This window comes from Anser cygnoides, chromosome 8 (assembly GCF_040182565.1).
Source record: "Anser cygnoides isolate HZ-2024a breed goose chromosome 8, Taihu_goose_T2T_genome, whole genome shotgun sequence".
Taxonomy (NCBI): domain Eukaryota; kingdom Metazoa; phylum Chordata; class Aves; order Anseriformes; family Anatidae; genus Anser; species Anser cygnoides.
In genome coordinates, this window is record NC_089880.1 from 12,470,989 (window position 1) to 12,497,847 (window position 26,859).

Below are 26,859 nucleotides of genomic sequence, written 5' to 3' on the forward strand. Positions count from 1 at the left end.
AAATAGCAGCATGGATGACAGCACTGGGAACTTTAACAAAACTGAGCCCATTTTTATCAACTCATTTTTAGCACAAGGCTTCTTAGAGATACTCTGAGTCAGGCTATCCATGACCACTGGTGCCCTCATGCTGAAAACGCTGTGCTAGCTTTTTACACAGAAGTGTCTTGTGGTGCCAGCATGACCTGGGTGGATGAGTGGAAAAGAAGAAGAAAAAAAAAACTCTCAAAGTTTGCTAAAGATGAAAAAATTGTTGATGAAACTGTTCCATCAAATCAGTAAAACCCCAACTCCAGACGGTAGGAAAATGAGATCCCTTTAGCAAAAAGGAAAGTGCACCTAACTTTCAGAGCTAGCCAACTTGCTTTGCTTACTTTGCCTCGAAGGGATAGGTGCCACCGTATTTTAACACCTCTTGAAAAATCTCTAAGGCCAAAGAAGCACGGTGTGGTGGGCACTTCTGGTCACTCAGCCGTTCCCTAAAAGCGCTGTTTGACAACATACCCTTCCTTTCGTTCTGAGTGCGTCTCCAGGCAGCTCACCCAAGGTGAAAAGCAAAGCAGCTCCCCTTGTTACGTATCTTCCCATCCTTTAAAAAAAATAGAAAAAGCCATTGCCACCTGTTTTTTGCCACTCATGCCTATCTTCTGTTGTTGTCTTCACAGGTCCAACCCGCTGTATTGTTTCATCATTTACTATGCCTGTCAGTAAGCTGCTTCTTGATTTTCTCGAGTGTTTTCCATTAATCCTGCTGGTTGCGTTGCTCAAAGGTTGCCTAACCACAACCGTTTCTGAGCACCCCTGGATGAATCACGGCGTGGTTGCCCCCATTTGTTGGCATGGCAGCTGGTGTCCCTGACACTCCAACCCTTTACTTATGCTTACTTGCTTCTGATGTTAACCCACACGTGCTGCCCAGGATGGACAAATACATCCGCGTGGTGACTGCTGGGGTCTGTGAGCATGGCTGGTGCTGACCGTGAGTTATGGCGAGACGGGGACAGTCAGGGAGCTGAGGCAGAGGGCTGAGGTCGTTGCAGCCCCTCTAGAAAACCTGTGCCCAGCCCTGTTCCTTTCCATCTTTCTCAGCGCTGTTGCAGCACAGATGTGATTAATGCTGCCTATTCCTTTTTCTGTATAACTGCTTTATTTACTATTTTAGTCAGCCCAGGTACTAAGTAGCTGTGGCTGTTTCTGATGCCAGCATTTATTGCCTCTAATTTTGACTGGAATCAGTAATTCCTTTAAAACTTCTATCTAGGCTTTAAATACAGTCACCTGGAAGCCTCAATACTCTCACATATTTCAGTGAAGTGTAGTTATTTCCTAGAATGTGCTGTTTACAGGTATGGTTTGTAATTTCCCAATATGCATGCACCATAGCAACATCCTACTGTATAAATGAAAGCGCTCCCTCAAGTGGTAGAAAATGTTGCTACAAGTTACACTTTTTAAATGTTGATTTTTTTCCTTTAAAAAAAAAACACAGCAGAATGAGAGTAAAGTTAGACCCATAAGGTAACGCCTATTTTAAGTACAGCAATGAATGAGCTTTTGTTTTTGCACAACCAGAAAAACAAAATGGTGCTGATGTAAGACTGAGGTCAAAACTCAATCAGGCAAGTGCTGCAGTTTAAAAAAAAAAAAAAAAGAGGCCTTTAAGAAACTGTAGAGGACTTCAGCCTGATCTGATAATGCATGACTGAATTTTGGCAAGAAAACCTAACACTGGCTCCAGCAGACATCACATCGCTGAGGATGCCTGAAGTGTTTGTAAATCATAAAAACTGCTTTTTAAACCTCCAGTACAACTTTTCACAGTTCCTGCTATCATCATGTCAAGATTTTGTGCATAATTACCCTTGTTCCTCTTTACTTTGTATGCGGCCTTGAGAGTTTTCAAAATATTTGGCAAAAGAGATTCAGATTAGCACACTTCTGAGAAAAGACAAGCAGCAGGAATTAAACTCAGACTCCAGCAAACAATTCCTCGTACAGCTACTTTCCAAGCAATGAAGTTGCTGTTTTTGCTGGCAGTTGAAACAGTCAAAGAAACAATCACATCTCTCTCGGCAGAGGGCAGTGGTTTCCTTGCTTGTGGTATCACACCACTTTTTGCTACTGAGCTGAAATCATCCTTTAAAAAAAAAAAAAAGCAAAGCCCTACTGCCTGGCAGCAGCAGGGTGCTGGATTTCTCTGCAAGCTCCGAAATTCAGGTGCTGAGCTTCTTGCTACAACCATATGCTTCTGTGAAACTTGCATTGTTTTCTGAGAGGCAAATCATTTTTCCTTTCCCTACCATTTTAAAGTAATAGGATTATTCTTGCCATCTGGGCTGGTATTTTAGTTTTATTTGTTTGCTTGTTTAAATTGAGGGCGTTCTTTCTTCAGTATAGTTAAAAAGGAGAAGATCCTTCTAATCTGGCATCAAATCATGAAAGGTATTGAATCTGTATAGGTATAACCCCTGTTTAACCCTGCCAAGCTGGACTGTTTTTTCTGCTACTGCTCTTTACCTTCTGTAACATCCCAGCTTTCTCTTTCTGTTAGGCTTGGAAACAATTTCATCTGGGTCCCAACCACATTATATATGATAATCACTCTCCGCGTGACATGAGCTCAAACCAATCTCAGATTTATTTTGCAGCATATGCTGCTGCTTATTAAAATTGCATGAAAGTATTGAACTGCCTCAGTGAGAGGGGCTCTGAAGTCATTTCAGCAGGAACACACTGCATTAAATGTGCAGTCAGCCCTGGAAGAGTGACTTCAGAGTTCAGTTCCAGAACAAACAGGCCTAGCTACTGGTATTGACTCTTCTGCTTCTAAGGGCTTTCTAAATATTTTTGTGGAAACACAGTGCTGAATTTGGCCACTGTCTCCTTCCCGTTCTTCCACCAGCAACTCTACATGCTCCTTGTGACTCCACAGACTGCCAGCTGTGTGGCACAGCTGGGGCCCTTCCTTGGGAAGGTAAGACACAGTAGGTGGAAGAGGGGATGCTTCACACCTATTTTAATGACTGCTCACTCTGTAGGTCATTTGTCCCATACTGTAGCTGTGGTGGACCTCTTGGCATGTCGTGTGGCACTGCTCTGGAGGGAGATGGCAGGGCATGTTCTGCCCCTGGCTGGAGGGGTTAACAGCTCCAGGGGTTGCTTTTTGATCCTTTCAGACACCTCCGTGCATAAACCTGGCAGACATTCTAAGTTTGGTCTTTAGTTCTGGTGTTCATTTCCAAAGGGGGATTTAGTGACAGATTAAAGGTAAGGAGAAAGCAAAAAAGAAAGAGGAATCAAACAACTGCAGAAGTACACAAATAGATACCAGGAAAAAAAAGGGGGGGGATGCAAATGTCACGTGGTATAATCCTGAAAGATGATTCTGGCCTTGCTGTGTCCTCTTTGTGGTGTTTCTTCTGAACCAAAGGCAGCCCAACACCATCTCCCAGAAGCAGCTAAGCATTTCTCTACCATAGAAAGGATGAGAGCTGAGGAGGAATTAGCATGACCTGTCATTAAAATCCATTGGTTAGCCAGTTTGGACCAGAAATCTCTTCCTCTCAATACTTCATAATAATTTGTTTCCTTTCTCTGTTTCCTAGGTAAAAATGAGGCACTCCGCTCTCCCCATAGCTGCTAAGATGCTTAGCTGGACAAAATAGCGTAAGTCAGTATTTTCTACCATTTCCTTGCCTCCCATTTATCTGTAACAGTATAAAAGCACTGACTGTTGGTGAACATGGAAGAGAATTGGTGCTTTTGTAATGACTGAGCCAGGGGAATTCCCAGGACAGGCATGTGAAGGTAAAAATCACAAAGTCCTACCTATTCTGTATGTTGCAAAGCCCATGTTATAGGGACTAATAACTTTCTGTGTGCAGTAAGCAACATTTTCATTTTCTGATGTGGGAGACTTCCATGGCTTTCCCCACCCCTCAGTTTCAGAAACAACAGCATGTTTTCAGGGCAGGGCTTTGATATGCAAACCATAATATAATTTTTTGGTGCTCTTTTAGACTGTCTTCAAAAATAACGTTATGAGGCTGTGGAAAAAGTGTGGGGAAAAAACACTGAGCTGCTATGGTGTGATCAGATCAGCTGGGTCTTCTCTTTGAGTGAATATGAGATCCCTGGGGTCATCAAGGAGAGATGTTACAGAGAAATGTCACTTAGCCACTGTGCTGGCTACTTAAAGAAACTCTGTGGGGAACACCATGGAGAAGACTAGGAGATTCCGAATGGCAGCTAAGATCAAAATGCCACGAGTGGTTGGTCTTTATAGCAAAAGCCCCCGCAAAGTAGCAAAACTATGACATATTTCTTGGAGGAGAAGATTGACTTTCCATTGTAAACTGAGAAAGAAAATGGGTTTTCAGCTTTCAGCATGAGGCATTTCCTCTTTTCCATTTTGTTTTAATCTCTGCAGAGATAGATGACGTCTACTGAAAGTAGTCCCAAGCAGGAGACATTTCTAAATCCGCCCAACCAGCTCTTTGGCTGTTTCCATAGCAATGATGCAGCCAGGCCTGCTGCTCTCCCTTCTGCAAGAACCTTTCCCAAGCCTGATGAGGACAGAGAACACCGTGCATTTGTGGCTCCCCTGCCAAAACCTTTCCTCTTCACTGCTCAAGGCCATTCCCATTTCTTCCTTTTTGCTTCTCCCTGACTTTGGAAATACCTGGCCAGAGAGGGAACCTATCCACGTGTTCTCTTCACTGCCTGCCTGATCAGGGAAAGGAGGGAGTGCTGCGGGTTGTAAAAACTTGAGAGACTGGAGAGGGCAGTACTTTCCAAGTTTCCAAGCTGCCTTGGAAAGAAGTTTGGGGTGATGGTAAGGGAGAACAGTGTAGGGGCCAGGAGCAGAAACAAAGCAGAAAGAAAGAAAATCCAGATTTCTGTCTAGTCTCCCAGAAGAATTGGACTGAAACTTGGCATCTCTGGCCATAGCAACAAGTAGAGCAGTAAAGAATGTACAGGCTTGGTACAATGCAGTGCTTTTTGAAGGAGATGACAAGCGTGAAGGAACACTTCCAAAACCCTGAATTCAGATAGATCCATGTCACAGCTGAGTCTCTGGCAGCTCTCAACAGAATTTCACTGAAAGTGAAAAAAAAAAAAAAGAAAAAACAGTCAGAGTTACAAAGCTGAAAGAGGAGCTTTAGCTATCAGCTGACGACCAGTAAAAATAGGAGATTATAATGAATCTATACTGGGAGGTGAAACAATCTGCAGGGTTTGCTGCTGCAGTTGATCGGCATTGGGCTGAGTTGATGTGGTTACAAGAACATCTTTGTGCTCAGCAATATTCCGTTGTTGGCCTAGTGCCTTGAGGCTTGCATGCTTTGGAAATATGGATGAGGAGATGAAAACTTGAGTTTGTTTAAAGGATTTAAATCTGAAGATGGCAGGCCCAGGAGAGGGATTCTGAGCTCAAGCATGTAGGTCATGCAAGAGAGGTCTTGTCTTCACTAGCAAGTTAATATGAAATATAGTAAAAGTGTTCCTGTTAGTTCAACCCTTGCCCCCACACACAAAAAAGTCCCCTCGTTGCATAAAGTGGCTGGAGAAACACGAATCAACAAACCAAGCAGAGAACAGGGTAAACCTTGAGTGAGTTCGGTTCATCCTTTGCTACTGCCATTTCTCTACAGTATGGACCCACATTAGAACCACTGAGACAGCAGCGCTTACTACCCACAGCTTTTCCACTTGTGTTTTCCTCACTGTCTGCCAGCTCCTTGCTTCCCATTTATGAGCTTATTCACCTAGTTGCAAAAGGCTTCCAGCACCCGCAATAGCAACCACCCATCTTCAGCGCGGAAGTCTGTGCTTTATTATTTTGAAAATGTGCCTCAGAAGACCTCATTTCACTGTTGCCTGCTGATCCAGCACCAAGTTATGGGAGAATCACTGGTGTGATGCTACTGTAGTCTGTGATTTTAGGGGGAAGGATCCAGGCTGAGAGCTTTCTGGAGGTAATCCAAATGAGCTGTCATGAGAAGAGAATCCAGTACACAAGACCTCAGTGCTGAGGGAAAATCAGAGGGTTTCATGTACTCAGAGAAAAAGTGTAGAACTATAAATGTTAACACAGTAACTCCCCAGGAATGAGCATGTGCCATGCTGGGACTGAATACATCATTAGCAAATCCCCGAGGCCAGCTCTCTATTTCAGACTGCACTGTATAACAACTCCAGGGAACGTACAGACACAGAGGATGCTGATAATTTCACAGTTACTGCTTCCCTGTGAGGCAGAAAATAGAAGTGCTCTGAAGCTCTTTCTCAGGAACACAAAAGTAATGTTTTCCTGAGCCATCAAAAGCTGGAGAATATAGGTGTGTTCTCTGCAAACCTGGAGAAAAGGAAACAAAATAGCTTTCTGCCCTCGCTGCAAAAGGAGCCACTCAGCTGATCAGGCAAGCTTCCTGGGCTGAAGCTATAGAACTGTTCCCTTGCAGAAGAAATACTGAGGGATGTAAAGTTGGCTTAAGTAAACAGAAATCTCAGGGTCATGTGCAATCCATGGTGGATTCATGCTATATCAGCGTCTCCCCTGGCAGCACGGACTGTTAATGCACGTCATACGTCTGCCCTTTATCACAAGCAGCCCCTGGGAAAAACTTTGAGACAGATCACTCAAGGTAATTTTGTAGTGTGACTACATCCTGAGAAAGAAGAGACAAAAAGGGAAAGGCAGACAGCAGACAGCCAGGCGGTCTCTAGCATGCTGAGGTCAAATTCCCCTTTCTGTCACTCTTGGGTATGAGAAAGTTGAGGATGACACAGATAGGTAACAGACACACTCCCGTCTCTGCTGGCAGAGACGGACAAGGCAGCAGGCAGACTTAAACATGCACTTGTGTGAGCACAGCGATATAATCTCTGACTATCAGAAAGAAGATGCCCGGGTTTCAGTCTTAAATGTCTCAACTTCTCTGCATAGTTCCCATTGCACAGTAAATATCTCAGCTGTATGAAATGTGCTGTTGGCTCTAGGGAGGTATTATTTCAGGTTGGCTGCAGCTGGGAGTACGGAGCATGGCTTCAGGCCTCATTAGGTGCACACTTGACAAGTTTTCTGAACAAACGTAAATGGAAGAAAGGTTTTCTTAAGAAGACAAGGCTTGTACAGTCATCTTGTGCGTGTGGTGAAGGGAGTGTCTGTCTGTCAGCCCCATCTGTCTTTTACCTCCAGTAACTTTCAAACCTGTTGGCTAATCTTACACAAATCAGATGGAGAAGTAGAGGTTCCAGAAATACTTAGTTCCTACGAGTTGAGGCTAGTTAGAGGACAGTCTTCATTAATGCTCTGAATGGAGGAAACATGTAGATGAAGAAGAATTTAAGTTGGCAGGGGTCACTGGAGCTCATCTAGGCCGGTCTTCTGCTCAAAGCGCAGCTAGCTTCAAAATTAGATCAGGTTGTTCAGGACCTCATTTTGGAGACCTCCAAGGTGTCAGACAGTCCACCCTGGACCTCAACACAAATGCAGAGTACAACTCCCTTGGCTCTGCTGCGCAGGCCTCAGCAAACTACTTTTCCCCTCTTTTAAAGAGGGCTTGGAAGTGGCAGCCGAAGGCAAAGTCTGCAGTGATCCCCCACACCAGGCAGCCCACAGGACTCAGCTTATGTTAAATATATTTAACCAGCAGCTAGTTACTTAATTTTGGCATTCTGTGTTAGTTAATGATTAAAAGTACAAAGGTCAAACTCAGAGACACAAGGCTTTGTATATCTCATTATTTGCTTTACCAGAAGCTACAAGGGAAGGAGCGCGGCTCTGTGTGAGTGGGAACTACGGGCTACATATCCAGCCTGACAAGCTAATGAGAACAAGTCATTCATTAACAGAAGACTTGCTGCTAGGCAAACACACACAGCTGGTATGGGAGAAGAATTTGGATGTGAAATGAGACAGTGTAGTTGTTTTTTTATAAGACATTTCCTACTTCAGCAAGTTTACAGTCTAAATAGAGACCACACAAAACACATTAAGAGCCTGATCAGAGAAAGATTAGGGCTTATGTATTTTCTGAGAGGCTTGGTAATGAGCGGAGAGGCAGAATTTGCAAAGAGAATGGAAATATTTGCATGTTTAACAGAAGGAACAAGTTTTAAACTTAAGTGAGATTTGATTACAAATGTATATGCTGATCTCTTGGGTACTATTCTATTCTGTGCACTCACACAAAGAAACACATTTGCAGAAACATCTTTAAAAACCCTGGTGCTTTCTCCTGCTTCATTTCTACAATTACATTTTTCTTTGGTTAGTTTCACATTACTGAGCACTTTTAAAGAAACAATATTCAATTTGAAAACTAAAAAATTGACATATTTAATTCTGTATTACAATATGAGGCAGGAACACTGTGTCATTTGAAAGACACAGTAATTGCTTGCAATTCTTGCATAATTAAATAAAAAAGCCTGCCAAGGAATAATCTACCAGGTCTTTGTCAAATTAAACAGTAATAATACTTGAGACTGAACTTTCACTTTAAGAAGTGATTTAATTATTTAGGACCATTGTATAGAGCATGGCATCAGTCATGGCCGGGGCACATGGGCATTTACCAAAGCAGTCCAGAGCAAGGTTGGATCCATGCCACCCTGAATTTGTAACAGAGAACACCAATCCTGCAAGAAGTTGTACACTTAGGTTTCCTGACAAGACCAGAGACTAAATTCAGAAATGTGTACGATTCAATGCCAGGAGTGCAATCACAGAGATTAATTTTTTTAACAAGGGCAACATTGCAATGTTTGGTTTTCAGTATGATTTAGAAAAGCGCAGTGAAGGTGCTGGGAACTCTGGCTGGCAAAGTGTCCTGAGCATGAGTGACAACCAGAGGGGGCAAGAAAGAAGACAGCGGTGAAGGATGCGTGAGGGGAAATCAGCATGTGAAGCAAAGAGCATGGAGAGGAATCACTGATAAGTCTTAATTCCATCTTATTTTAACCGCACATCTTAGAAAACCAAGATAAGATTTTTTTTTTCCCTTGCTAATGTAGCCTTTATTTTGTTTTGGACTACTATTGTGCTTTGCTGACTCTAATTTAAATATAGTACAGTAGTCATCAGAGGAATCTACGGTGGGATGAGTTTGGTCTTAGGGACATGGATGGAGATACAGTAAGCATTGCACTCTGAAGCATTTGCTATCCTTTAGCTAAATGTCAGCTCTTTGGCTACAAACTTCTCAGTGAGAAAAAAGCAAAAACACAAAACAAAAAGCTTCCATCTGCAGACTAGAGATCTTTCACTATCCAGTGAGCTAGTAAGACTTCAAATTAAGAACCAAAAGAATTAGGCTCCTAAACACGAATTAAGGCAATGCTGAAAGTCTGGTGGCAAAATACTCCTATTGACCCTCCCGCAGACAAATGCCTAAAGGCCTGAATCATCACCAACACTGTTGAGGGACCTCGTATTGCCTCAGCAAATGTACTTTATCAGTAGACATGCTGTGCAAGTTGAGTACTAATTTGCAATTGCCAGCAGGTGCAGAGACTTGTCATCATTTTCTGTTTGGTAGAGACATCATTTTCCAGAGAAATAGGCAAACAAACACCATTCTTAATGTTCTTATTAGCATACCCCTCTACAACCTCTCGTGCCTTAAACAGATGCTTGGGAAGGGCGGTGCGGCTGTAGCACTCACACAAATATATACCAGTCAGGAAAACAGTTACTGAAGAAGTCCTATAAGTCGCTTTTTCCATGTCCCCCCACCTCTAGCTCTGCTCCGATGGAGGCCATGAAAAGGTTAAGGGTATACGATGATGGGAATAGTTCATGCACAACCTCAGACTAGTTAATATGTTCCAGTGCACAGTTAATAGATATACACACAATGACCAGCCGCACTGTTAGGATCCTGTGAGGGTGGTTAGTTGGACAGTATACCTAATGCAAAAACAGAATGGATGTGTTTGTAGAGTTTTATTTTAACTACCTTGGAAGAAAAGAACAGTTACTAACAGAAGAAATTTCATCTGTTAAGGGCTGCACGTGAACCTTTTGTGCTGTTGGGCAAAATCTGTTAGAAAGCTGCACTTCCTGAGAAAGCTTTTATGTTTGTAGCTGCTCATTGAACAGGCCTGCAAGTACTTCAAGCAATCTTGCATGCACTGTGCATACATTCTAATTTAAATCATAGTAATGATTAAAAATAACTTTTAAAACAACACTGAAATGCTACCTATTGTGCCACGAAAGATCTCTGTGGATGGTGTATGTTAAGAGCTGTCAGTGACAGATGACAGGATGAGCGAATGTCAGAAATTACATTCTCCTTGTAAATGGCTCAGCACTTAACAAGCTTTCAGTGTTTATTGCAGGGTAACTAACTTCGTGTCACAAAGCCTTTATCAGATCTTAAAATCTTTCATTCTCTTTTTAATGTCTTTCCCTAGAACCCTTTTGTTCTGGCTCAGAGGTGGCTGCCTGCTGTTCGCACAGCTGAAGGCTGGGTGTTACAGGTAGCTGAGCGGCCATGCCGGGGCCATCTAGTGGACATCACCCTCTGCCTGTGCAGATATCCCAGGTGAGTTACAGCTGTCCTGATTTCCATGATTTGTTCTGGTATTGTAGTAAAAGCGCAATAATCTTGACGTGGGAAGCACAGGTATCCTTTACTCTTGAGGATTCTCCAAATGCCTAGGGTCAGGCCCCTGCTGTCCTAGGCAATTCACAAATACCTCAACTAATACTGGTCATATCCTAAATACAGGCCAAATGTTTAAAATACATCTGTTCCTCTGTGCAGCTTTGATACACTGAAGGTGTCTGAGCTGGAAGAAGAGCAAAGATTACTCCTAGAATTAATTTTCAAGCTGCCAATACAGTAATGCTAGTTAATTTTTCCCAAGTTACAAACAAAAACTGCCCAGTTGACTCAACACTCAGGCCCAGGAGTCTCCAATTTATCCACAGGCTTCTTCTGGCACGGAACCCACACTTCAGGCAAATGACAGCTGTGAGTTCATTACATAATGTGGAGCACATAGGACTGCTCATCCAGCAATTACTTAATCTTGTGATTTTTGGAGCACACTGTGGATGTGGAGCAATGTATTGTCAGTGCTTAGAAGAAACTCCAAGAAATGGGTATATGGTAAATATTTAAAGTCAGTTCAGAAGTGACTCTAGAAATGCCACATTTCTGGTCAGGCATATTACTGTAGTGTCAATGCTGCCTTTGTTTCTTGGTCCTATTATCCCTTACTCAAACAGCTCATGAGATGGCAGATTGACTGGAAGCCCAAAACTGCCAGGAGGGCAGTAACTATTAGGATACCACATTAACACAAAGCTGCCAGCCCTCTTCAAAAGAAATTACCTTCTGACAAACAACCTATTTCTGATAATGCATGAACCTGATAACATCACAGCTGATAATAATAGGTAGCATTGATACACATTTTACCTCTTCAAAGCACGTTGTAATCTTTGCATAGTTAATAACTGTGACACTCCATGAAGTAAATACTCATTAGCCCCTGTTCTAACAATAAGGAATGGCGTGGCTCAGTGTCATCAGTGACTCAGTAGCAAAGAGTCATTTTCAGTTTGGAAAGTTTCTTGTTTATATCCCATCGCTCTTCTAGCAGGCAATCCAGAAGAGTGGTCACCAACAAGGGCTTGGCATCCCCTGCTGTGTGGGGCCAGAGGAAACGACACCATTTAAAAGATGTGGTTGAGAGCAGCAAGTGGGGTACAGTCTGAGGACATAACTTGTTTAGCAGACTGTCCACAACCAGTAACATCTTGGGCACTGGTTTTGAAGCTTTTTAAATAGGGTATGGCACAATCTAAAAATACTACTATACAGTAGCAAATGGTAACCATGCTGCAGCCCCCTTCCCTTTGCAAGACCTTTTTAGAAAGCCCCTGCTTGACTCCATCCCCAGCTAAGACATATCTGTGTCAGACAATTTCTGTGCAGTCAGCCATTAAGAACCCACAGTAAGCTGTTATATGTGCACAAGCTGCTGATATGGAGAATGAGGGATTTCATAAGGTCTGAGGAATAAGAGCAGTGATTAAACCCAATTCTCTTTAGTGTACCTACGTATAATAGTCTCTTGATATTGGCATCTTCTTTTAAAATGCTAATAGCCTTCTTCTGTGTAGTTCTTTAGGATCAGTGAGTAAAATGGCATTAGGAAATAAAAATACTATTCCTGTTGATTGGAAAGAGTGGTTCTATCCTGCAAGGCAGCTGCAAATGGCACGAGGGAGTTTTATGTTTGTTGTCTCTCTGCAGTCTCCAGAGAACATATATTTTGATTACAAGGCAAACCATTTACAAATGCCAAACCGTGCAAATTCTAGCTGGAATGAGACCAGGAAAAATCTCCACTGCAGAGTATACCTATGTGGACCGGTTCTGCCTGAGACTGTGCGTCTTGCAGAGACACCCTCTGCTCATAGCCACATAGCCGTGTCCCTTGTAGGTCGCAGGACTTGGCAGTGCGTACCCCGTGCTACACCCCAAATATTCCCAGGGCTATTTTAGGAACTGTTTTGTTGTGTGCTATTAGCAAGCTTCTCTCTAATTCCTGATCTCTCCTGTGCTCTTAGTCCATGAATGCAGTAAGTGAAGGCATTTCTGGCTGCACAGGCTCCTCGCTCCTGTTCAACCTAGCCCATGTCAGAGAGCACACCAGTCTGGCTGGGTGAGCCACCCCTATTTCAAGGCAGAATTGTTATTGCAGCTTGGTGCATTTCAAGCACATGTGAGAGTATGGATAGCATTTTGGTAGCACGTGGTGACCCTGGGAAGGTAGAACATGACTTTAGAAGTGTCACTGGAAATTTCATACGTGAAAGCTGCTTTCCATGGAGGAGCTTCTCCTCGCCATCCCAGTCTAGGACAGCCACACGAAGGCTGATCTAGATGCGGGTTGCTGGGGCTCCTTGGAGGCTGGCTGCCAACAAGCCAATGTGACACTGCCCTTAGTGATGCAGTGAGGGCATCTGAGACTAACAGCTTTGCAGCTCATCCCCAGAGAGGCAAACATGGCCAATATATCGCTGAAATAGTAGCTAGCTTGGAGAGCGAAATACCGACAAGAACCTAGGTCTTCTAAACTGCAACAAGCACCACGATCTCTCAGGATGAAACCTCCTTCCTTCTGCTTTGAGTTGGGAAGCCTTACGCTAGAAGTAGAGAAGCTGAAAGAAGGGAGCTTAATTGCACACCAATTAGCGATGGTGTGTGCTCAGCCACCTGATGACAAGATGCTGCTGCCAGCCACACCTGTCCAGCAACACGCCTGATGTTAACTCACACCGCTGTGCCTTCCTGTTCCTCCGTGCCCTCAGCCCGGGGAGGATGAGGGCAGGTGACATGCCGCAGCCCAGGGAGTTCACCTGGGACCTGACGAGCAGTGGAAGAGGAGGCGCATGTGGTGCGGGCAATGCACAGGAGTGGGAACATGGTGCGTGCACAACAAAGGGGAGGGCCTGGAGGAGGTTGGGTTAGCCATCCAGACCTGCAGGCTGCCACCCGTGTGCCAGGGCCATGAGGAGGGTGTGAGTTCTCCTTCTGGGACTGGACCGCATGGGAAAGCGATCCCACGTTTAATCCACCTGCTTGGGCGTGTAGGCTACAGCCCAGGTAAGGGCCCAGCTTTAGCCTACAGTGAGGCTGCGTTCTGAGATTGTGGGGTCACTTTGCCATCAATGGGATAATCCCTGGGGACACGTGCAGTGACACCGATGCAAACACCAAAGTCCGAGCTCAAGCTGTGACAGACGCGTGGCCGGGCATCGCCTCGATGGCGATGGGGCTGGGCACCACCAGGACGGGGCTGAGCCCCACTCCTCGCAGGGCAGAAACACCGGGGCCTTGTTCCTGAGTGCTGCAGGTCTCACCCCAAGGTGTGAAGGAACCCGCTGGTGTGCAACATATCGCGATATGGGACGGCCACGAAAGCTGAAGGGCCACTTGGAAGGGACAGAACCCGAGCCGCCCAACGCTTGGAGGAGCACAAAACGCCCCGCCGGAGCTGCGGCTCCCCCCTCCTTCCCCGCGCCATCCATCGCGACCGCTGTCGCGACGGGCGGGGGCGGGCTCCCCGGGAGGACCGGAGGTGGCTGCGGGAGCCGCTCTGCCCGCTCCGCCGGCGCTCTGTGGTTTAAGATGGCGGCGGGGGCCGGGGGGGCGAGGCCGTGAGCGGCGGGCCGGGCCGGGCCGGGCCGGGCCGGGGGGCGGCGGCATGTGAGCGGGGGCCGCGGCCGGCAGCGCGGCGATGGGGCAGCAGGTGGGCCGCCTCGGGGAGCCGCCCGCCGGCCTCCAGCACCACCAGCAGCAGCAGCAGCAGCAGCCGCGGGCACCGCGCGGGAGCAGCGCGGGCAGGCCGGCGGGCCGCCGGCGGGAGGCGGCCGGGCGCACGGCGGAGGGCGGCTTCAACGTCTTCGCCCAGCACGGTGAGCGGGGGGAAGGGGCCGCGGGCGGCCTGCCGCCGGGCTGGGGGGGGGGGGGGGCTCGGGGGGTGGCGCCGGGCAGGGCACGGCAGCCCCGCCGCGCTGCTGCCACGTCCCGGGGGATGCTCGGCTCGGCGCGGGCCTGGCAGCGGGCTCGGGGCCGGGGGAGCTTCCCCGGGGATTGGGGGGGGGGGGGGTTCCAGGGCTCGCCCCCGTGCCCAGCGCCGCTGCGGGGAAGCGGAGCTTGCAGCGCTCCGTAGCTGTCACCGCCGAGGTTCCGAGCTCGGGGTGTGTTTACAAGAATAAACGTTACATGTGCTTGCAAGAGTTTACCGAGGAACTTATAACGTGCCCTTCTCGACCTATAACTCGCTGTTGGTATTATAGAGCCCGAAGCAGGAAAGGAGTTGGTTTTGATTGAGGTATTACAGCTGCCCTCCAGTTTGCAGCTGAAGTTATGCCTATCCATTTCTATCTTATCACTGTAAACTGATACCAGAAATGTGCAATGCAACATGATCCATTTGTAACTGCTCTTAGAAGGTGCCTAAAATTTCTAATCCCCAATGTTTTGCGATTGTTTTATTATTATCATCTCTGTGGCAGCTCCTTAATAAAATTCACAGGTTTGGGAAGGTGTGATGAACCGAAACCTGTCTGCCTCAGCAAGAAGATTGAGACTAGGTTTGTGGATGCATCCGCAATACTAAAGAAATAAATCTGCTGTGGAGAGCATCACTGGTTTGGCTTTTTGTAGTGGAGGGAGGTGTCAGTGTTTGTAGACCAAGGCTGCTTCTGACAAGCAGCCTTGTCAGAATTTCTTTTGCTCAATAGAATAAGCATAGGCAAAAAGATTAAGGAACATCCAACCAGCAGCCTAAATGTAAATATCATCTGCTGTGACTGCTGACATGTAAGTATCTATCAAAACAAGACTGCATCACTAAATTTGGTTCTTAAATTCTCAGTGTTATCACAGCTCTTGAGTTCAGGGAGCAGTATCAGCTGGGAAACCAAAACAACTCTGTGCTTGCCGAAATGCCCGACCCACTCTTACTGCTATTAAAGCTAAGGATTACTTTTTCATTGCTTCTTTCAACCATAGTTATCATCAACTTTTTACATGATTTAGTCTGTCATTGGATTGTATTTTAAAGGCACTTGGGGAGAAACATTAGTCTAAAATAGAGACTATTGTAAATTCACGATGTTAGGGAGCAGATCTCAGAAGCTACACACTTATCCTGGTTCTTTCAGTTTGCTGTAATCTACGTCTTCAGTAGCAGAACAAAATTGCTGTGTAGACTGCTAAGCATGACTTAGCAGGCAAAAGTACTTCTGCTGATGGGAATCTGTCTTTAGTGTTTTGGTACCCAGCTGACTACTTTGTTCTTGTTCTTACAAGGCAAGCATATTACGAGAAACAGCAAGGACATCTGTGGGAAGTATAGTTCGGCATGTAGGGCCTTACAGTTACTTCAGAGTAACGCAGTTAAGGTTTTCTTGACTCAAGTGCATCTTTTCATTTATTGCTGCATGTTTTAGTAGTAATTTAGTGCAGCATCCTGAACATGTCCTTCTAGCTCCTCCCTCTGTGCTACTAAATTTTAAAGGCAGAAGGTAGGGAGAATTATTTACTTGTAGTGGCAGGGAAATGGAAAGAAAAAGCTTTCTTAAGCAGGGAGGCACGCGAAACAGACAAATTAATGTGCTCTGCCAGCCCTTCTGCTCTGTCTTCCATAGAACTAGAAACAAGAATAAGCTTGGAAAGCAAACAGACTCTGAATAAAACTGTTCAGTGGCATATAAAAAGAGCGTTTCTCTCTTATAAGAGCGATCATAACTTTTAAAGTAATTTCTCTACTACTTATATTGCCTAGACTATTGCTTCAGTGGTAAGGTAATATTTTACTTAGTTTTTTGTTGCTTCTGTTATTTTCTTTGCAGACTGTAAAGGAATATTGAAAGTGCCTATTGAAAATAAGATACAGCTTTCTGTTCTTTTAGATTATAGAAATATTTTCTTCCTTTTCTTCTTTGTTTCCAATCTAGCTTTTGAGGGTTGCGCGGCAGCCTTCAAACTCTTGTCCTTGGTGAATGCTTCAACCCTGTTGAATTGTTCCCTGAGTCCACATACGTTTCAGTAGACATAAGTGAAAAGCTCACTATTAATAATCTATAGCAAATGCTAGTTAAAGTTGGGTACGTATTTAAAACGCTTGTCTTGGGCAATAACCAAAGATTCTTGTCAAGTTCCTGGATTTGGCGTTAACTTCCTTTCTCAGAGAAATTGTTCTCTTGCAATCCTGATTACCCTTGTCTGAGATTTTTTTTTTCTCTCTACTCCTATTCTTATTTTTCACTTACTGACCTTCTCCTGTTTTACTTAACCTGGCTTCCTGCTGGCTTTCCTTAAGCGCCACCCTTCTTTACTGAGACACTCTTGTTGCTGGTGGTATTTCTTGATCCGCATTCCTTTCTTCTAGTTGTTTCTTACTGAACCTGACCTGTCCTGTCTCCTGTAGGACATGTATTCACAGTATGTGGAAAGTGATGGAAAACACACAGGATTATATGCTAGCACTCTTGGACCAGTGACTAAACCAGCCAGTCTAAGGATGAGCCTAGGTTATCTGCCCTCCTTGAGATGTTCATTGAGGTGAGGAAGACCACCTCTTAACTGGGCTAGATCCTTATGGTTATACATCCCTGTTTTAGCTCACGTTGACAGGTTTCAAACTGTTGTCTCAGGAGTGACATGAACCTTGCCAAGGACTCTTGCCAAAGCTCATTTTGACGGGTTGCTGCTTCTTGACTGTTTATGAAAAGGATCGAAGTAAACGAGGTTTTCAGCCTTAGACCCGTTTTTGCCACAGGATTTTGAAGAACAGGTTGCGTCAAATGAATTAAGTATAATGTCTCTTATGCTAGGCTACCAAAAACCTGAGATGAGTATTTTTAAGCAATTAACTTGAAGTACATTTGTCTACAAAAAATGGAGATTGAGTTGAACCAGTTTGTCCCAAACTTATTTGCTGTGTTACAGAGGTTCTAGCTACAGCGGTGTAGCAGAAGCAGTACAGATATCCAGAAGTAATGCCTATATGTATTTATGGAAGAAACAAGGAATATGAAGATGTTTTCTGCTTTATGGAAGGAATATGGAAATCTGTATTGTGGCACCCCGCTATTCTGTCATGGAAACAGATACCTAGATTCCTGGGGAGTTCAACTCACTGTGGTATTGAAGTTGAACAGACCAGACCTAAGCAAGCTGATACGCACACATTATTTCTTATCAGTGGAGCAGAGTTCTCCAAGATGTAGAAGATGATGATGGATTTTGCAGCCTTTTGCAGTTAGGCCTTCAAACTGCCTCACTCTAGCATTCCTAGCACATAATCTGTGACTTATAAAAGCAAGCAATGGATCATCAAGCATGTTGGTTGCTAGTAAAGTACTAGAAAGGAAGAGTGTAAACTGAAGGATCGTTCAAACACTGCTGTTCCCATTCACACTGCTTCAGAGTTAACTGATACCACAGAGACAACAACTGAGTTGGGAGAGGCTGCAGTGAGCACTGGTTATGATCTAATTCCTACAGTCCAGTGCAGCCAGGAAAGAAAAGAAGTACTCGGTGCTGTCACAGGTCAAGCTTGCTTTCCCTTTCAGAGAAGGAACAGGGTAAAGAACAGGAACATAGTTTATCTCCTTATCCTTTCATTGGTTTGTCTGAGAGAAGGTGTACAACCAACAACAACTGACAACTTCCAAGTTGTGTCGGCTCTAGTCGGCTCCTTGTATGACCTTTAAACAGTGACATGCTCAAATTTTCTTTCTGAAGAGCAGTGATAACCGTCTACTGTACCAAGATATTCTTTGGAATGGTGTTAGCATGCTTTTCATCTCCGAAAAGACTTGCTGAGTGTTGTAGAAAACATACTGCAGGAAAATCAGATTATTTAAATCCTGGCTGGGAAGCCTTTGCTATACCTGTTTGCGATACTGCTACAGTTGCCTTGGTGATATATTTTGGGGTAATGGAAGGCGCTGCCACGCTTGAGCTTTTGATCCAGCAGGCGCAGGACATTTGTTCCCTGTTTTGTTTTCTAGAGGAGGAGTTTAGCAACCTTTTACTCAGTGCATCAAGGTCAAGCAAGATAAGCCTATACTTTTAAAAATAAAATTATCATTAAAGCTCCCCTAAGGCAGTTAGAGTGCTGTGCTACATGATAAAAACATTCTAAAACAGGAAGAAGCACAAATAACTATCCCTTTGAAATTCAGTGAAACTGAAGGGTTAGATATAGGAAAATGGAAAGAAGGAGAGAAAATAGGGACTGTTTAACAACTGTACTTTGTGGGCCTCCTAAAGTGTCCTTTATTTTTCATCCCAGTGAAAGGCAGCAAGCTTGAGCCAGAGCTACTTGCCCGCAGACTTTCCTGTCAGTAAATGCCCTACGCAGATGGAATATAATCACTGTATTCAGCGCCTGGCTCTTTGTACTGTAAATCAGAAATCTTGTGGGACCATTATGTATAAATAACTCTTAACTAATTATTTGGGAATAAAGGATAGTTCAGCTAAGCATCTAGAGAAATGTCTCCTGTAGAACATGAAATCATAGGCTCCTTGTTCTCTGCTGCATCATTCTCCATGATATCCGAATTATTCCATTATTCCTGCAAATTCGGTTGCATTCAATGCTCATTTTCATAACTGGTCTTAAGTCAGAATTTTTGCATACCGTATTTTACAAGTGAGAAGACTCTACCAACTCAATAGAAGGGACAATATAATGCAGACTACGGACCTGTTTTAATTCCTGGCAGATTATATATATATTTTTTTTTTTCTTAAAGTACTTTTCATATACACAGGGGAACACAGTCTGAAGACGACAGGAATGAAGTTACTTCAAACCATGGTAATCGGAACTATCTTAAAAATCAAATTTCAAAGCCTAGGCAGATCTCTGATTTCTCAGTTCTCTTGTAGCAGATGGTGTGGTACAAGTTGTTCTAGCAATATTTCACAAACTTGCTGTTGCTTGCAAGTGCAATGTTTTGCAGAAAAAAAATGTTGGATTTTTTTTGGAAATAAGGACACGGCCAAGTGAACATATCAATGGGAAGTGACTGTGTAAGCTATTGGACACAAATTGTCACAAACAGTTTAAATCATCTCCTTTAATCTAGCTGGACTGACAGCTCACATAATTAAGAGTTAGGAGATGGTTGGACTATCTCCTAGAGGTGCTGTGGCAGGGTTGGCTTTGGGAATATTTCATTGCTAGTGCTAATTACAGATTCTGAGACAGTAGGCTTGAAATCATGTTTTCACTGGTGTTCAGAAGAAGCGACCTGTTCTGTGACCCACTTACTTCAGCATATGTCAGGTTCCTAAAAGCAGGCTAGTCCTTGCTGAAGTCCAATCATACTTTTTAGATCTTTGTTTTTTAGGATAAAGCTAGATGATCATTAGCATGATTTATTCTAGCCCATTTCTGTTAGTTGTCACAACTGTTTCCAGTACACTTACCATTAAGCTGCCTTCTAAATGCCGGTAACAGCTGACTGGTTCACACTCGTAAGAATCCAACTAATATAAAACCAAGAGAAAGAATTTCATACTTATTCCAGTAGGGATACGTGTGAAAGTTATTAGAAGTAGTGCAGGGAAGTTGTCTTTAGTGACTTACCAAATTTATTTTCACCTGGTCGTATTTAAAAAAAAAAAGCCATGGATGGATGGCTGCAGCCTAAAGCCCCGCCTATATTATAACTGTTTCAGAATCTGATGCCCAAAATCCCAGCTTGCCAAGCAGTTAGTTGTTCTTTCAACGGTGTGTAATTATGAGTGACATGGAGCTTGGTAGCTGTAGTGAAGAGGTAGCTCTTGGCTTTGCAGGTGAATTTGCAAAGGAGAATCTGCAAGATGAACCTGCAAAGTTGAATCTGCAAGTTCCTTCTTAACAGCATTCAGAAGAGTATTTACTGATAAAGTAATATTTCTCATAGTTGCTCGGACCACCAGGAGACTGTCTCTCTCAACAGAGCAGGAAAGAAACACAAGCTTGCGCCAAGTGTGATAACACAATTGAGTTTCTGGGTCTGAAAAAATGTTTTTGTCACCATTACTGCATCGTCCCTGGCATCTGTCTGGTTTTGTGGTTATGAAATACTTTGTTTTATTTTAAAGGCTGCTCTTGGTATTGTCCATGGAGATTATTCTCAGTAGAATAAGTGACTGTTAGAAAACCATTGAGGCTTCCTGTTGGTAACACTGAAAACCACAACAACAAAGCTCAGTTATATTACCAATATCTGCTCAGGAAGTTTCCTGTGCTTTGTGGTCTTTATATAAAAGACATACACATCTCCCAGTACCAACTGTTTATCTGCAAGAGTGTAAATTAATCTTTTAGTAGACAGCTTTCATTAGCAGCTAAATCAGCACAGGAGTTTCAAAAAACAGCCCAAAAGCAACTTTGCCATTTCTTTGGGGGGAGAGGAGATGAAGATTCACAGAAATACTTCACTAACAACTGGATTGGTTTCGTTTCAATTTTTTGTGGCTCTTAAAAGGCCATTAAATTTATTTCTCACAAGAGTAAACTTTTTTTTTGTAAATTCCTTTCCCTTTCTCCTGTCTCCCTGCCCAAACATGCAGAAGTATTTCTGTCCACAAACATTGTCCTTAGAATCTTAATCTTACTGTGCTATTTCCATTAAAAAATAATTACATGTGTTAATAAACTTGGAGCTTCATTTATGCTGATTTGCAATTACTCTGTGATAATAATCACGTGAGAACTGGAACTACAATTATGTAAGAGGAAGCGGTCTTCAATGAATGAAAACTCATTTTCCATAGGGCAGTTTTGCAATCCCCCATCCTTCAATTTGAAGGATGATTACTGGTTTGGGGCTTGGCCTCTTTTCTGCCTTTTTTTTTTTTTAACAGGACAAATACTGAAGTGAAACTGAAGCAGCTGCTTCTTGATATAAGCTGAATGTGGCAAAGGCATAGGAACCATCTCCTGGTGCTATTTGGGTCAAATTAGGAATGACATTAGAGGAGGCGAGGATGAGAACATTTTGTATTTGTGACCCTATGCACATACAAGCCTATTTCTTCTTCCTTTTTCATGTAATAATTCCAGCAACAAAGGCACAGCAGAGACACACTTGATGCTATTTGTTATCATCTCACCTGGGCTATGTGGGGTGAACAACTATGGAGAAGAGTAACTCCAGAAAGACAAATAATGCTGGGAAGGGAAGAATGGGAATGAGCAAAGACTGGAAAAAGAGAAAAATGTAAAAGATCTTTCAACCTCTCCCTAATACTGCATTTTGGTACATGGGAGACTTTATCTCAGTTGCTCAGCTTTGGAGATAATCCTTTAAAATACCATCTTTGGTATATTTAATGCTTGTTGAATGAGACAGGTGGGCCTTCCACACTGATCAAAGTTAGAAGTGGGTTACTGCCTGAGGTCCCTGTAATGGGCGGCATGCCAACAGAGGGATTTCCTCATGTACCTAATGACTGATAGCAGACACTAAAATCCTGAGGTGCTGGAGCACAACCAACCACAAATCTGCAGCACTGGTCATTTTGGGAAGGAAAAACTCACTGGCAAGATCTCTCCCTTTCATCTTACCGGAGGTGGGATCAAGAACAATTGAACAGTGAATGCACATACACAGTCCTTTTATAAAGAGTTTGCACATGGGATTTACAGTGGGTAGGCAGACGATACCAACAATCACTTTTGTTGCAGGTTGTGAGCGCAGCACCATAGCTAATTTTAAATCAGGTGGCAGGCTTGGCTCTGGTTAAAAGAAATGATATCAAGATTGACTGCTATGGTGGTCGTATGTAGCACAGGTCATGAAATACATCAATTTTTCAGATTCTGTAGCCAATTAAATCCATAATTTTTGGAACAGTTGACCATAGAGGGTAGTGTGCCTGTACAGTAGATACACCAAAACATATAGGAGCTGCCAATTGAAGAAACGCTTCCCATCACAATCTGTGACCACTCCAAAGCGGCCCAGCCTAGAAGCTTGCTAAAATATTGTCATATCCAAGTAGGTTAGTATTTAAACTCCTACATTTACCTGATACCTGAGAGGTCCAAAAGACGTTTACAGAGCACGGATGTTTTCTAGAGAAAAAACAAAGCTTTGTATGTTCTAATTTTGTAGCCCCTGTATTGTGAAGATAACCCTTAAAATCCAAGCCAGAGTGTGAATTAATACAACAAGGCCTTCCTTAGCTTACAGCGTCAACTCAGTTTCTCAAGATTATTTCAAAGTCTTTGCTGCCCTGGGTTCATTTTGCTAACCAGCGATGTCACGGAGTTAACAAGACTGTTCAGTTTTACTGCTGCTATTCAGAAACCTGTGGGAGGCTGTGCAACTGATGAGAATATCAATTTTGTGTCGCTGCTTAGAAAAGCAAAGAGCAGAAGTAGAGGAGAGATACAGCTATGCTAGTATTTCGGAAGTGTATTTAATAACAGGAGGAGACTGAAGAATGATTGAGATAGAAGTCCTTGAAGGGATTTCCAAAGAAATCATTTTGAAGTGCTATTTCTGGTCCAGCGATCTAACATGCCAGAACTCGCCAATTAACGAAACGAAGATGATTGTTAAGATCTAAATGAAGTCTTTGTTTATGCAAACTTTTAAAAAAATCTGATACAAGTTATATCATCTGGGAAAAGTGAAATGAACTCTTCGTAGCCATGCGGATAGCGTTCAAGACCTTTTGAACTAGCTTGCAGCATAGCTTTCCTCCCCTACTAAATCACTGGCTCCAGCAGAACTTGAGGTTATGCTGCCCTGAGCCAGCACGGACTTACTGCTCGTGTTTAATGCAGTTTCTTCATAGAGAACCAGTTTTAATTGTAAAGCTTTCTTTGTGTCCACAGTTCACTTCAGTACAAGCGAGAGAAACGTGTCCTTTGTCTCAGAGCTGATTTGTAGTTCCTCTCTCCCATAACTTTTTTTTCCATCTTTGGAGTAGCTATAAAGCAGCAAATAAAATTGCTCAGTCTAATAGTTGGCAGTTCCCTCACTCATATCTGAAGTTAAAATAGCAACTTCTTCGAAGCTGAACTTTAAATCCCTAAGTGTCCTACATGTGCTTTTTAGAATATCCCTGTTACTAACAGAGTTGTGTCTCGGTAAGGATGCCGTTCGAATGGCGTGCTGATTACAGAAAACAGGCTGTGGTACAGATGCTCTGAAACGTTCTTTGACCACTTTGTGGTGGTATTACTCCATTCTAGTTTGTTTTCAGGCTTTTTTTCTTTTACTGTCTGGATTGGCCTCAAGTAAGCGGTGATGAGGTCGATCATTTGTGGCAGTAATATAAAAAAAATAGCGAGAGCCTGCTCTCTGTCTGCAGGCTCGGGAGAATTCTTGCACTGCCTCCTGACTAGAAAGATGAGGGGATTTGGGTATTTTTTTTTTCCTTTTTTTTTTTTTTCAGCCAGGGAGAGTTGTACAGCCTGGGGAGGGATGAACAGTGTTTTTGTAATTGATACTAGCTTGAAAGCTGTGCTCTGCCCCAATTACCCAGTGAAGCACAGCAAAATACCTTTCACTAGTTACAAGTTCTGTGCTTGTTATTCAGTACTATATTTGTTGGTTTTACTAAATTTTGATTTATGGGTGCTTTTAAAATCCCAAGAGTAAACAGAGAAAGCAGAGGTACTGTATCAGATGAAAAAGGCTTTCTCTGAGAAGATCCTTAGAATAAATAGGGAAATGGTATCTCATGTCTGCTCAAGAAGCTATGTGGGTGTTGAGGTTTACAACGTAGTTGTAAAAAAAAAAAAAGAGCTGTTTTTTCATGTTAGAAGCTGAGACTTTTTTTTTTAAATCAAAAGTCTGATTTGAGCTACAGAAGAACACCTAGCCTGCTTTTCATAGTTTTCCAGAGATGCATTAGGTGGTGTAGGATGGGTGTGCAAAAGCAGTAGATGCTCAAATGACAGTTTGCATAAGCCTGCTATAGCTATCTAATGAAACGTATCTAGCAGGTTCAACTCTTGTCCTTGTCATAACAGTACTGCTAATTTTGCTTTGTCAGAAAATGCTTTAATTTTCTGGCTTTAGATCATCATAATTATTAAATATTTAAATTATTTAGGGCAAAACCAGGAGGGCACTACGGTATAAATCCAAGCCATTTAGCTGAGCAGTACCTCACACACGTTAGCGCCACATTGAAATAAGCCAGATGTTTAAATCTGTCAAAGCTGAGCTTGTCTGGAGTCTTGCACAGAAGTTCTAATTCTTTCTTTGATAAGTCTTGATAGCTTCAGTCTGTTTTTTCATCAAATAGTTAAAGGTAAACTTTAGTGAGACACTTGCGTCATACCATGAACACAAGCTTGCACCATAACAGTAGAATTGCAACAACTTTTTTTTTCCCGTGTGCACCTTGCGGAGTGTTTCTGCTAAATCAAATATTTTTCTCATTTCAGGGTTTAGTGGCAAAGCACACAACTTTGTTTCTAGGTGCAGCCTAGCTCTTGAGTTGTGCTCACCTGGCCTCTCAGGACCCACACAGCCCCAGGTGGACAGACTTAGTGCCCCTAGTACACCCACCTGTGTGGTGGGCTATGGAGACTGGCATGCCTTACAGCAATGTAATTATGGACTGTTTAGACTCAGGTGAGCTTTGCTAGTTTTCTTGCTTTACACGTGGGGGATGGTATCCCCAGGTGCTGATTAACAGCTAACGCGCACAATTAAACTGCAGCTCATACATGAAGCATTGCTAGTTAGCATTTGTTCCTGGACAAGGACAGCACCTAAGGAACCTCTTAGACAGCCTCTTTGCTTTCTTTTGCCTTGCCCTCTCCGCACCAAGTTCGCCTCGTTGCTTTTCTTTGGAATGCCCATCGCATTGCCAGCAGGAAGCAGGTGAGTTTGAAGCAGAGCTATCCTGGTAGCTGAGGGGCAGCACACTGAACTTGAAGAAAGTAAAAGGATCAATTGCAGCTGCTTTTGTAGGAAATTATTTTCCAGCTTACCACGAGAGGGTGCTACAATGCTTTGACTTAGTTTATCTGTTACTAAAAGGTTTTTCTGTTAGTAAATTAAAAGTAGAGTTTTTCACTATTAGTGTGTTTTAAGTAACTGTTGGCTTAGGAAAGACAAGATCCAAGTTGCATAAGGCAGATGTAGCTGTTTTAAATTGTAGTGGATACATGTTTATTTTGCTTTTGCCTGTAAGAGCTGAACTGCTTCCTTTTTAGTTTTGTTTCTGTTGGGCTTTATCCTAGGTAACTTCATCTGCCAGAAGGAGAGGTTTTCCAGGCTGTTTTTGTATGAGAACGCAGGCAACCTTTTGTGCGTGAAAAGACAAAGTCTGATACTTCTGCTGGCTGACCTGAGCACTCAAATTAGAGCTGCTTCTCTTTGCTTCTGTGTGCTTTTCTCATCATGGCAATAGCACTTGCCTGTTTGTGGAGATGTTTAGACTTAACTTTAGCATAAACACACACAGGAAAGCTGTCTGCAGGCTAGAGGTTCGGTCACCCACTCTTGTCTCATCTTGTAGGCTGTTTGAGATGTGTTTGTTGTGGTTCTAGACTATTCCAAAGCACTTGTGGCATGATAATAGGTCTGAAAGGTTAGTGTTTGTGTTAGTAGTTCGACTTGTCTTGAAATGCAAACTCAAAGTACTGCTTTACTGGATGTTAAATCAAACTTGCATAAAGACCTTGCAGTTCTAGTGACTTGGCACCAGTTAGTGAACTTCAGCGTGCTATACTTGGTTGTGGGTATTACTCCACCACCAAACAAGAGTGAATTGCAGTAGGCGTTCGTGTAGTAGCATTGTTGGCTGGGAGACAGGATCTCTGCAAAGAGATCCTAAACTTGGTGTTAGGGTTTAGGCACGTAAGTACCGGAAAATCAAATCACCTGACACTACTCTGGTGTTCATCCTTGACTGCTCAGCTGTGGGGTAGTTGTTACACTACATTAGGACACATTTGTGTTTTTCTAAAAGTCACCTGTCATTCCCTTTAGTACTAGTCAGTGACAGGCCACATTAAAAGGAATACATAAAACAGACTACTGGATCATAAAGGTCATAAAACAGACTACTAGAAAGGACATAGGAAAATCCATTTAAAATATAACTAAGACTCTGGCTTGCGTATTATCATGTAAATGCAAGAGCATGAGTTCTGGTATGCAACAGCTGTCCGTTTCTTCTTCCCCCCCACTTTCTTAATTTGCTATGAGGTTGAGGTGTAAGTGCATTTCAGGCCTTGGCATCTAGCTTTGTTACATCCACCCACCCATTATTTCCTCTTACAGAAAGATTAAAACACTGTTCATCACAATTATCCCCAATGCTCCACCCCCTAGCCTCC

At 43.3% G+C, this 26,859-nt stretch overlaps 1 protein-coding gene across 1 annotated transcript in view; it reads left to right on the forward strand.

Annotated features, from left to right (window-relative positions):
* Positions 1-14,195: 14,195 nt before the first annotated feature.
* Positions 14,196-26,859, forward strand: part of ABL2 (ABL proto-oncogene 2, non-receptor tyrosine kinase) — a 41,717-nt gene continuing 29,053 nt past the window's right edge. The window contains exon 1 of the mRNA XM_067001890.1: positions 14,196-14,446. Within this exon, the coding sequence (XP_066857991.1) occupies positions 14,269-14,446 (178 nt within the window). The 5' untranslated portion in view covers positions 14,196-14,268. The remainder of the gene's footprint in view (positions 14,447-26,859) is intronic.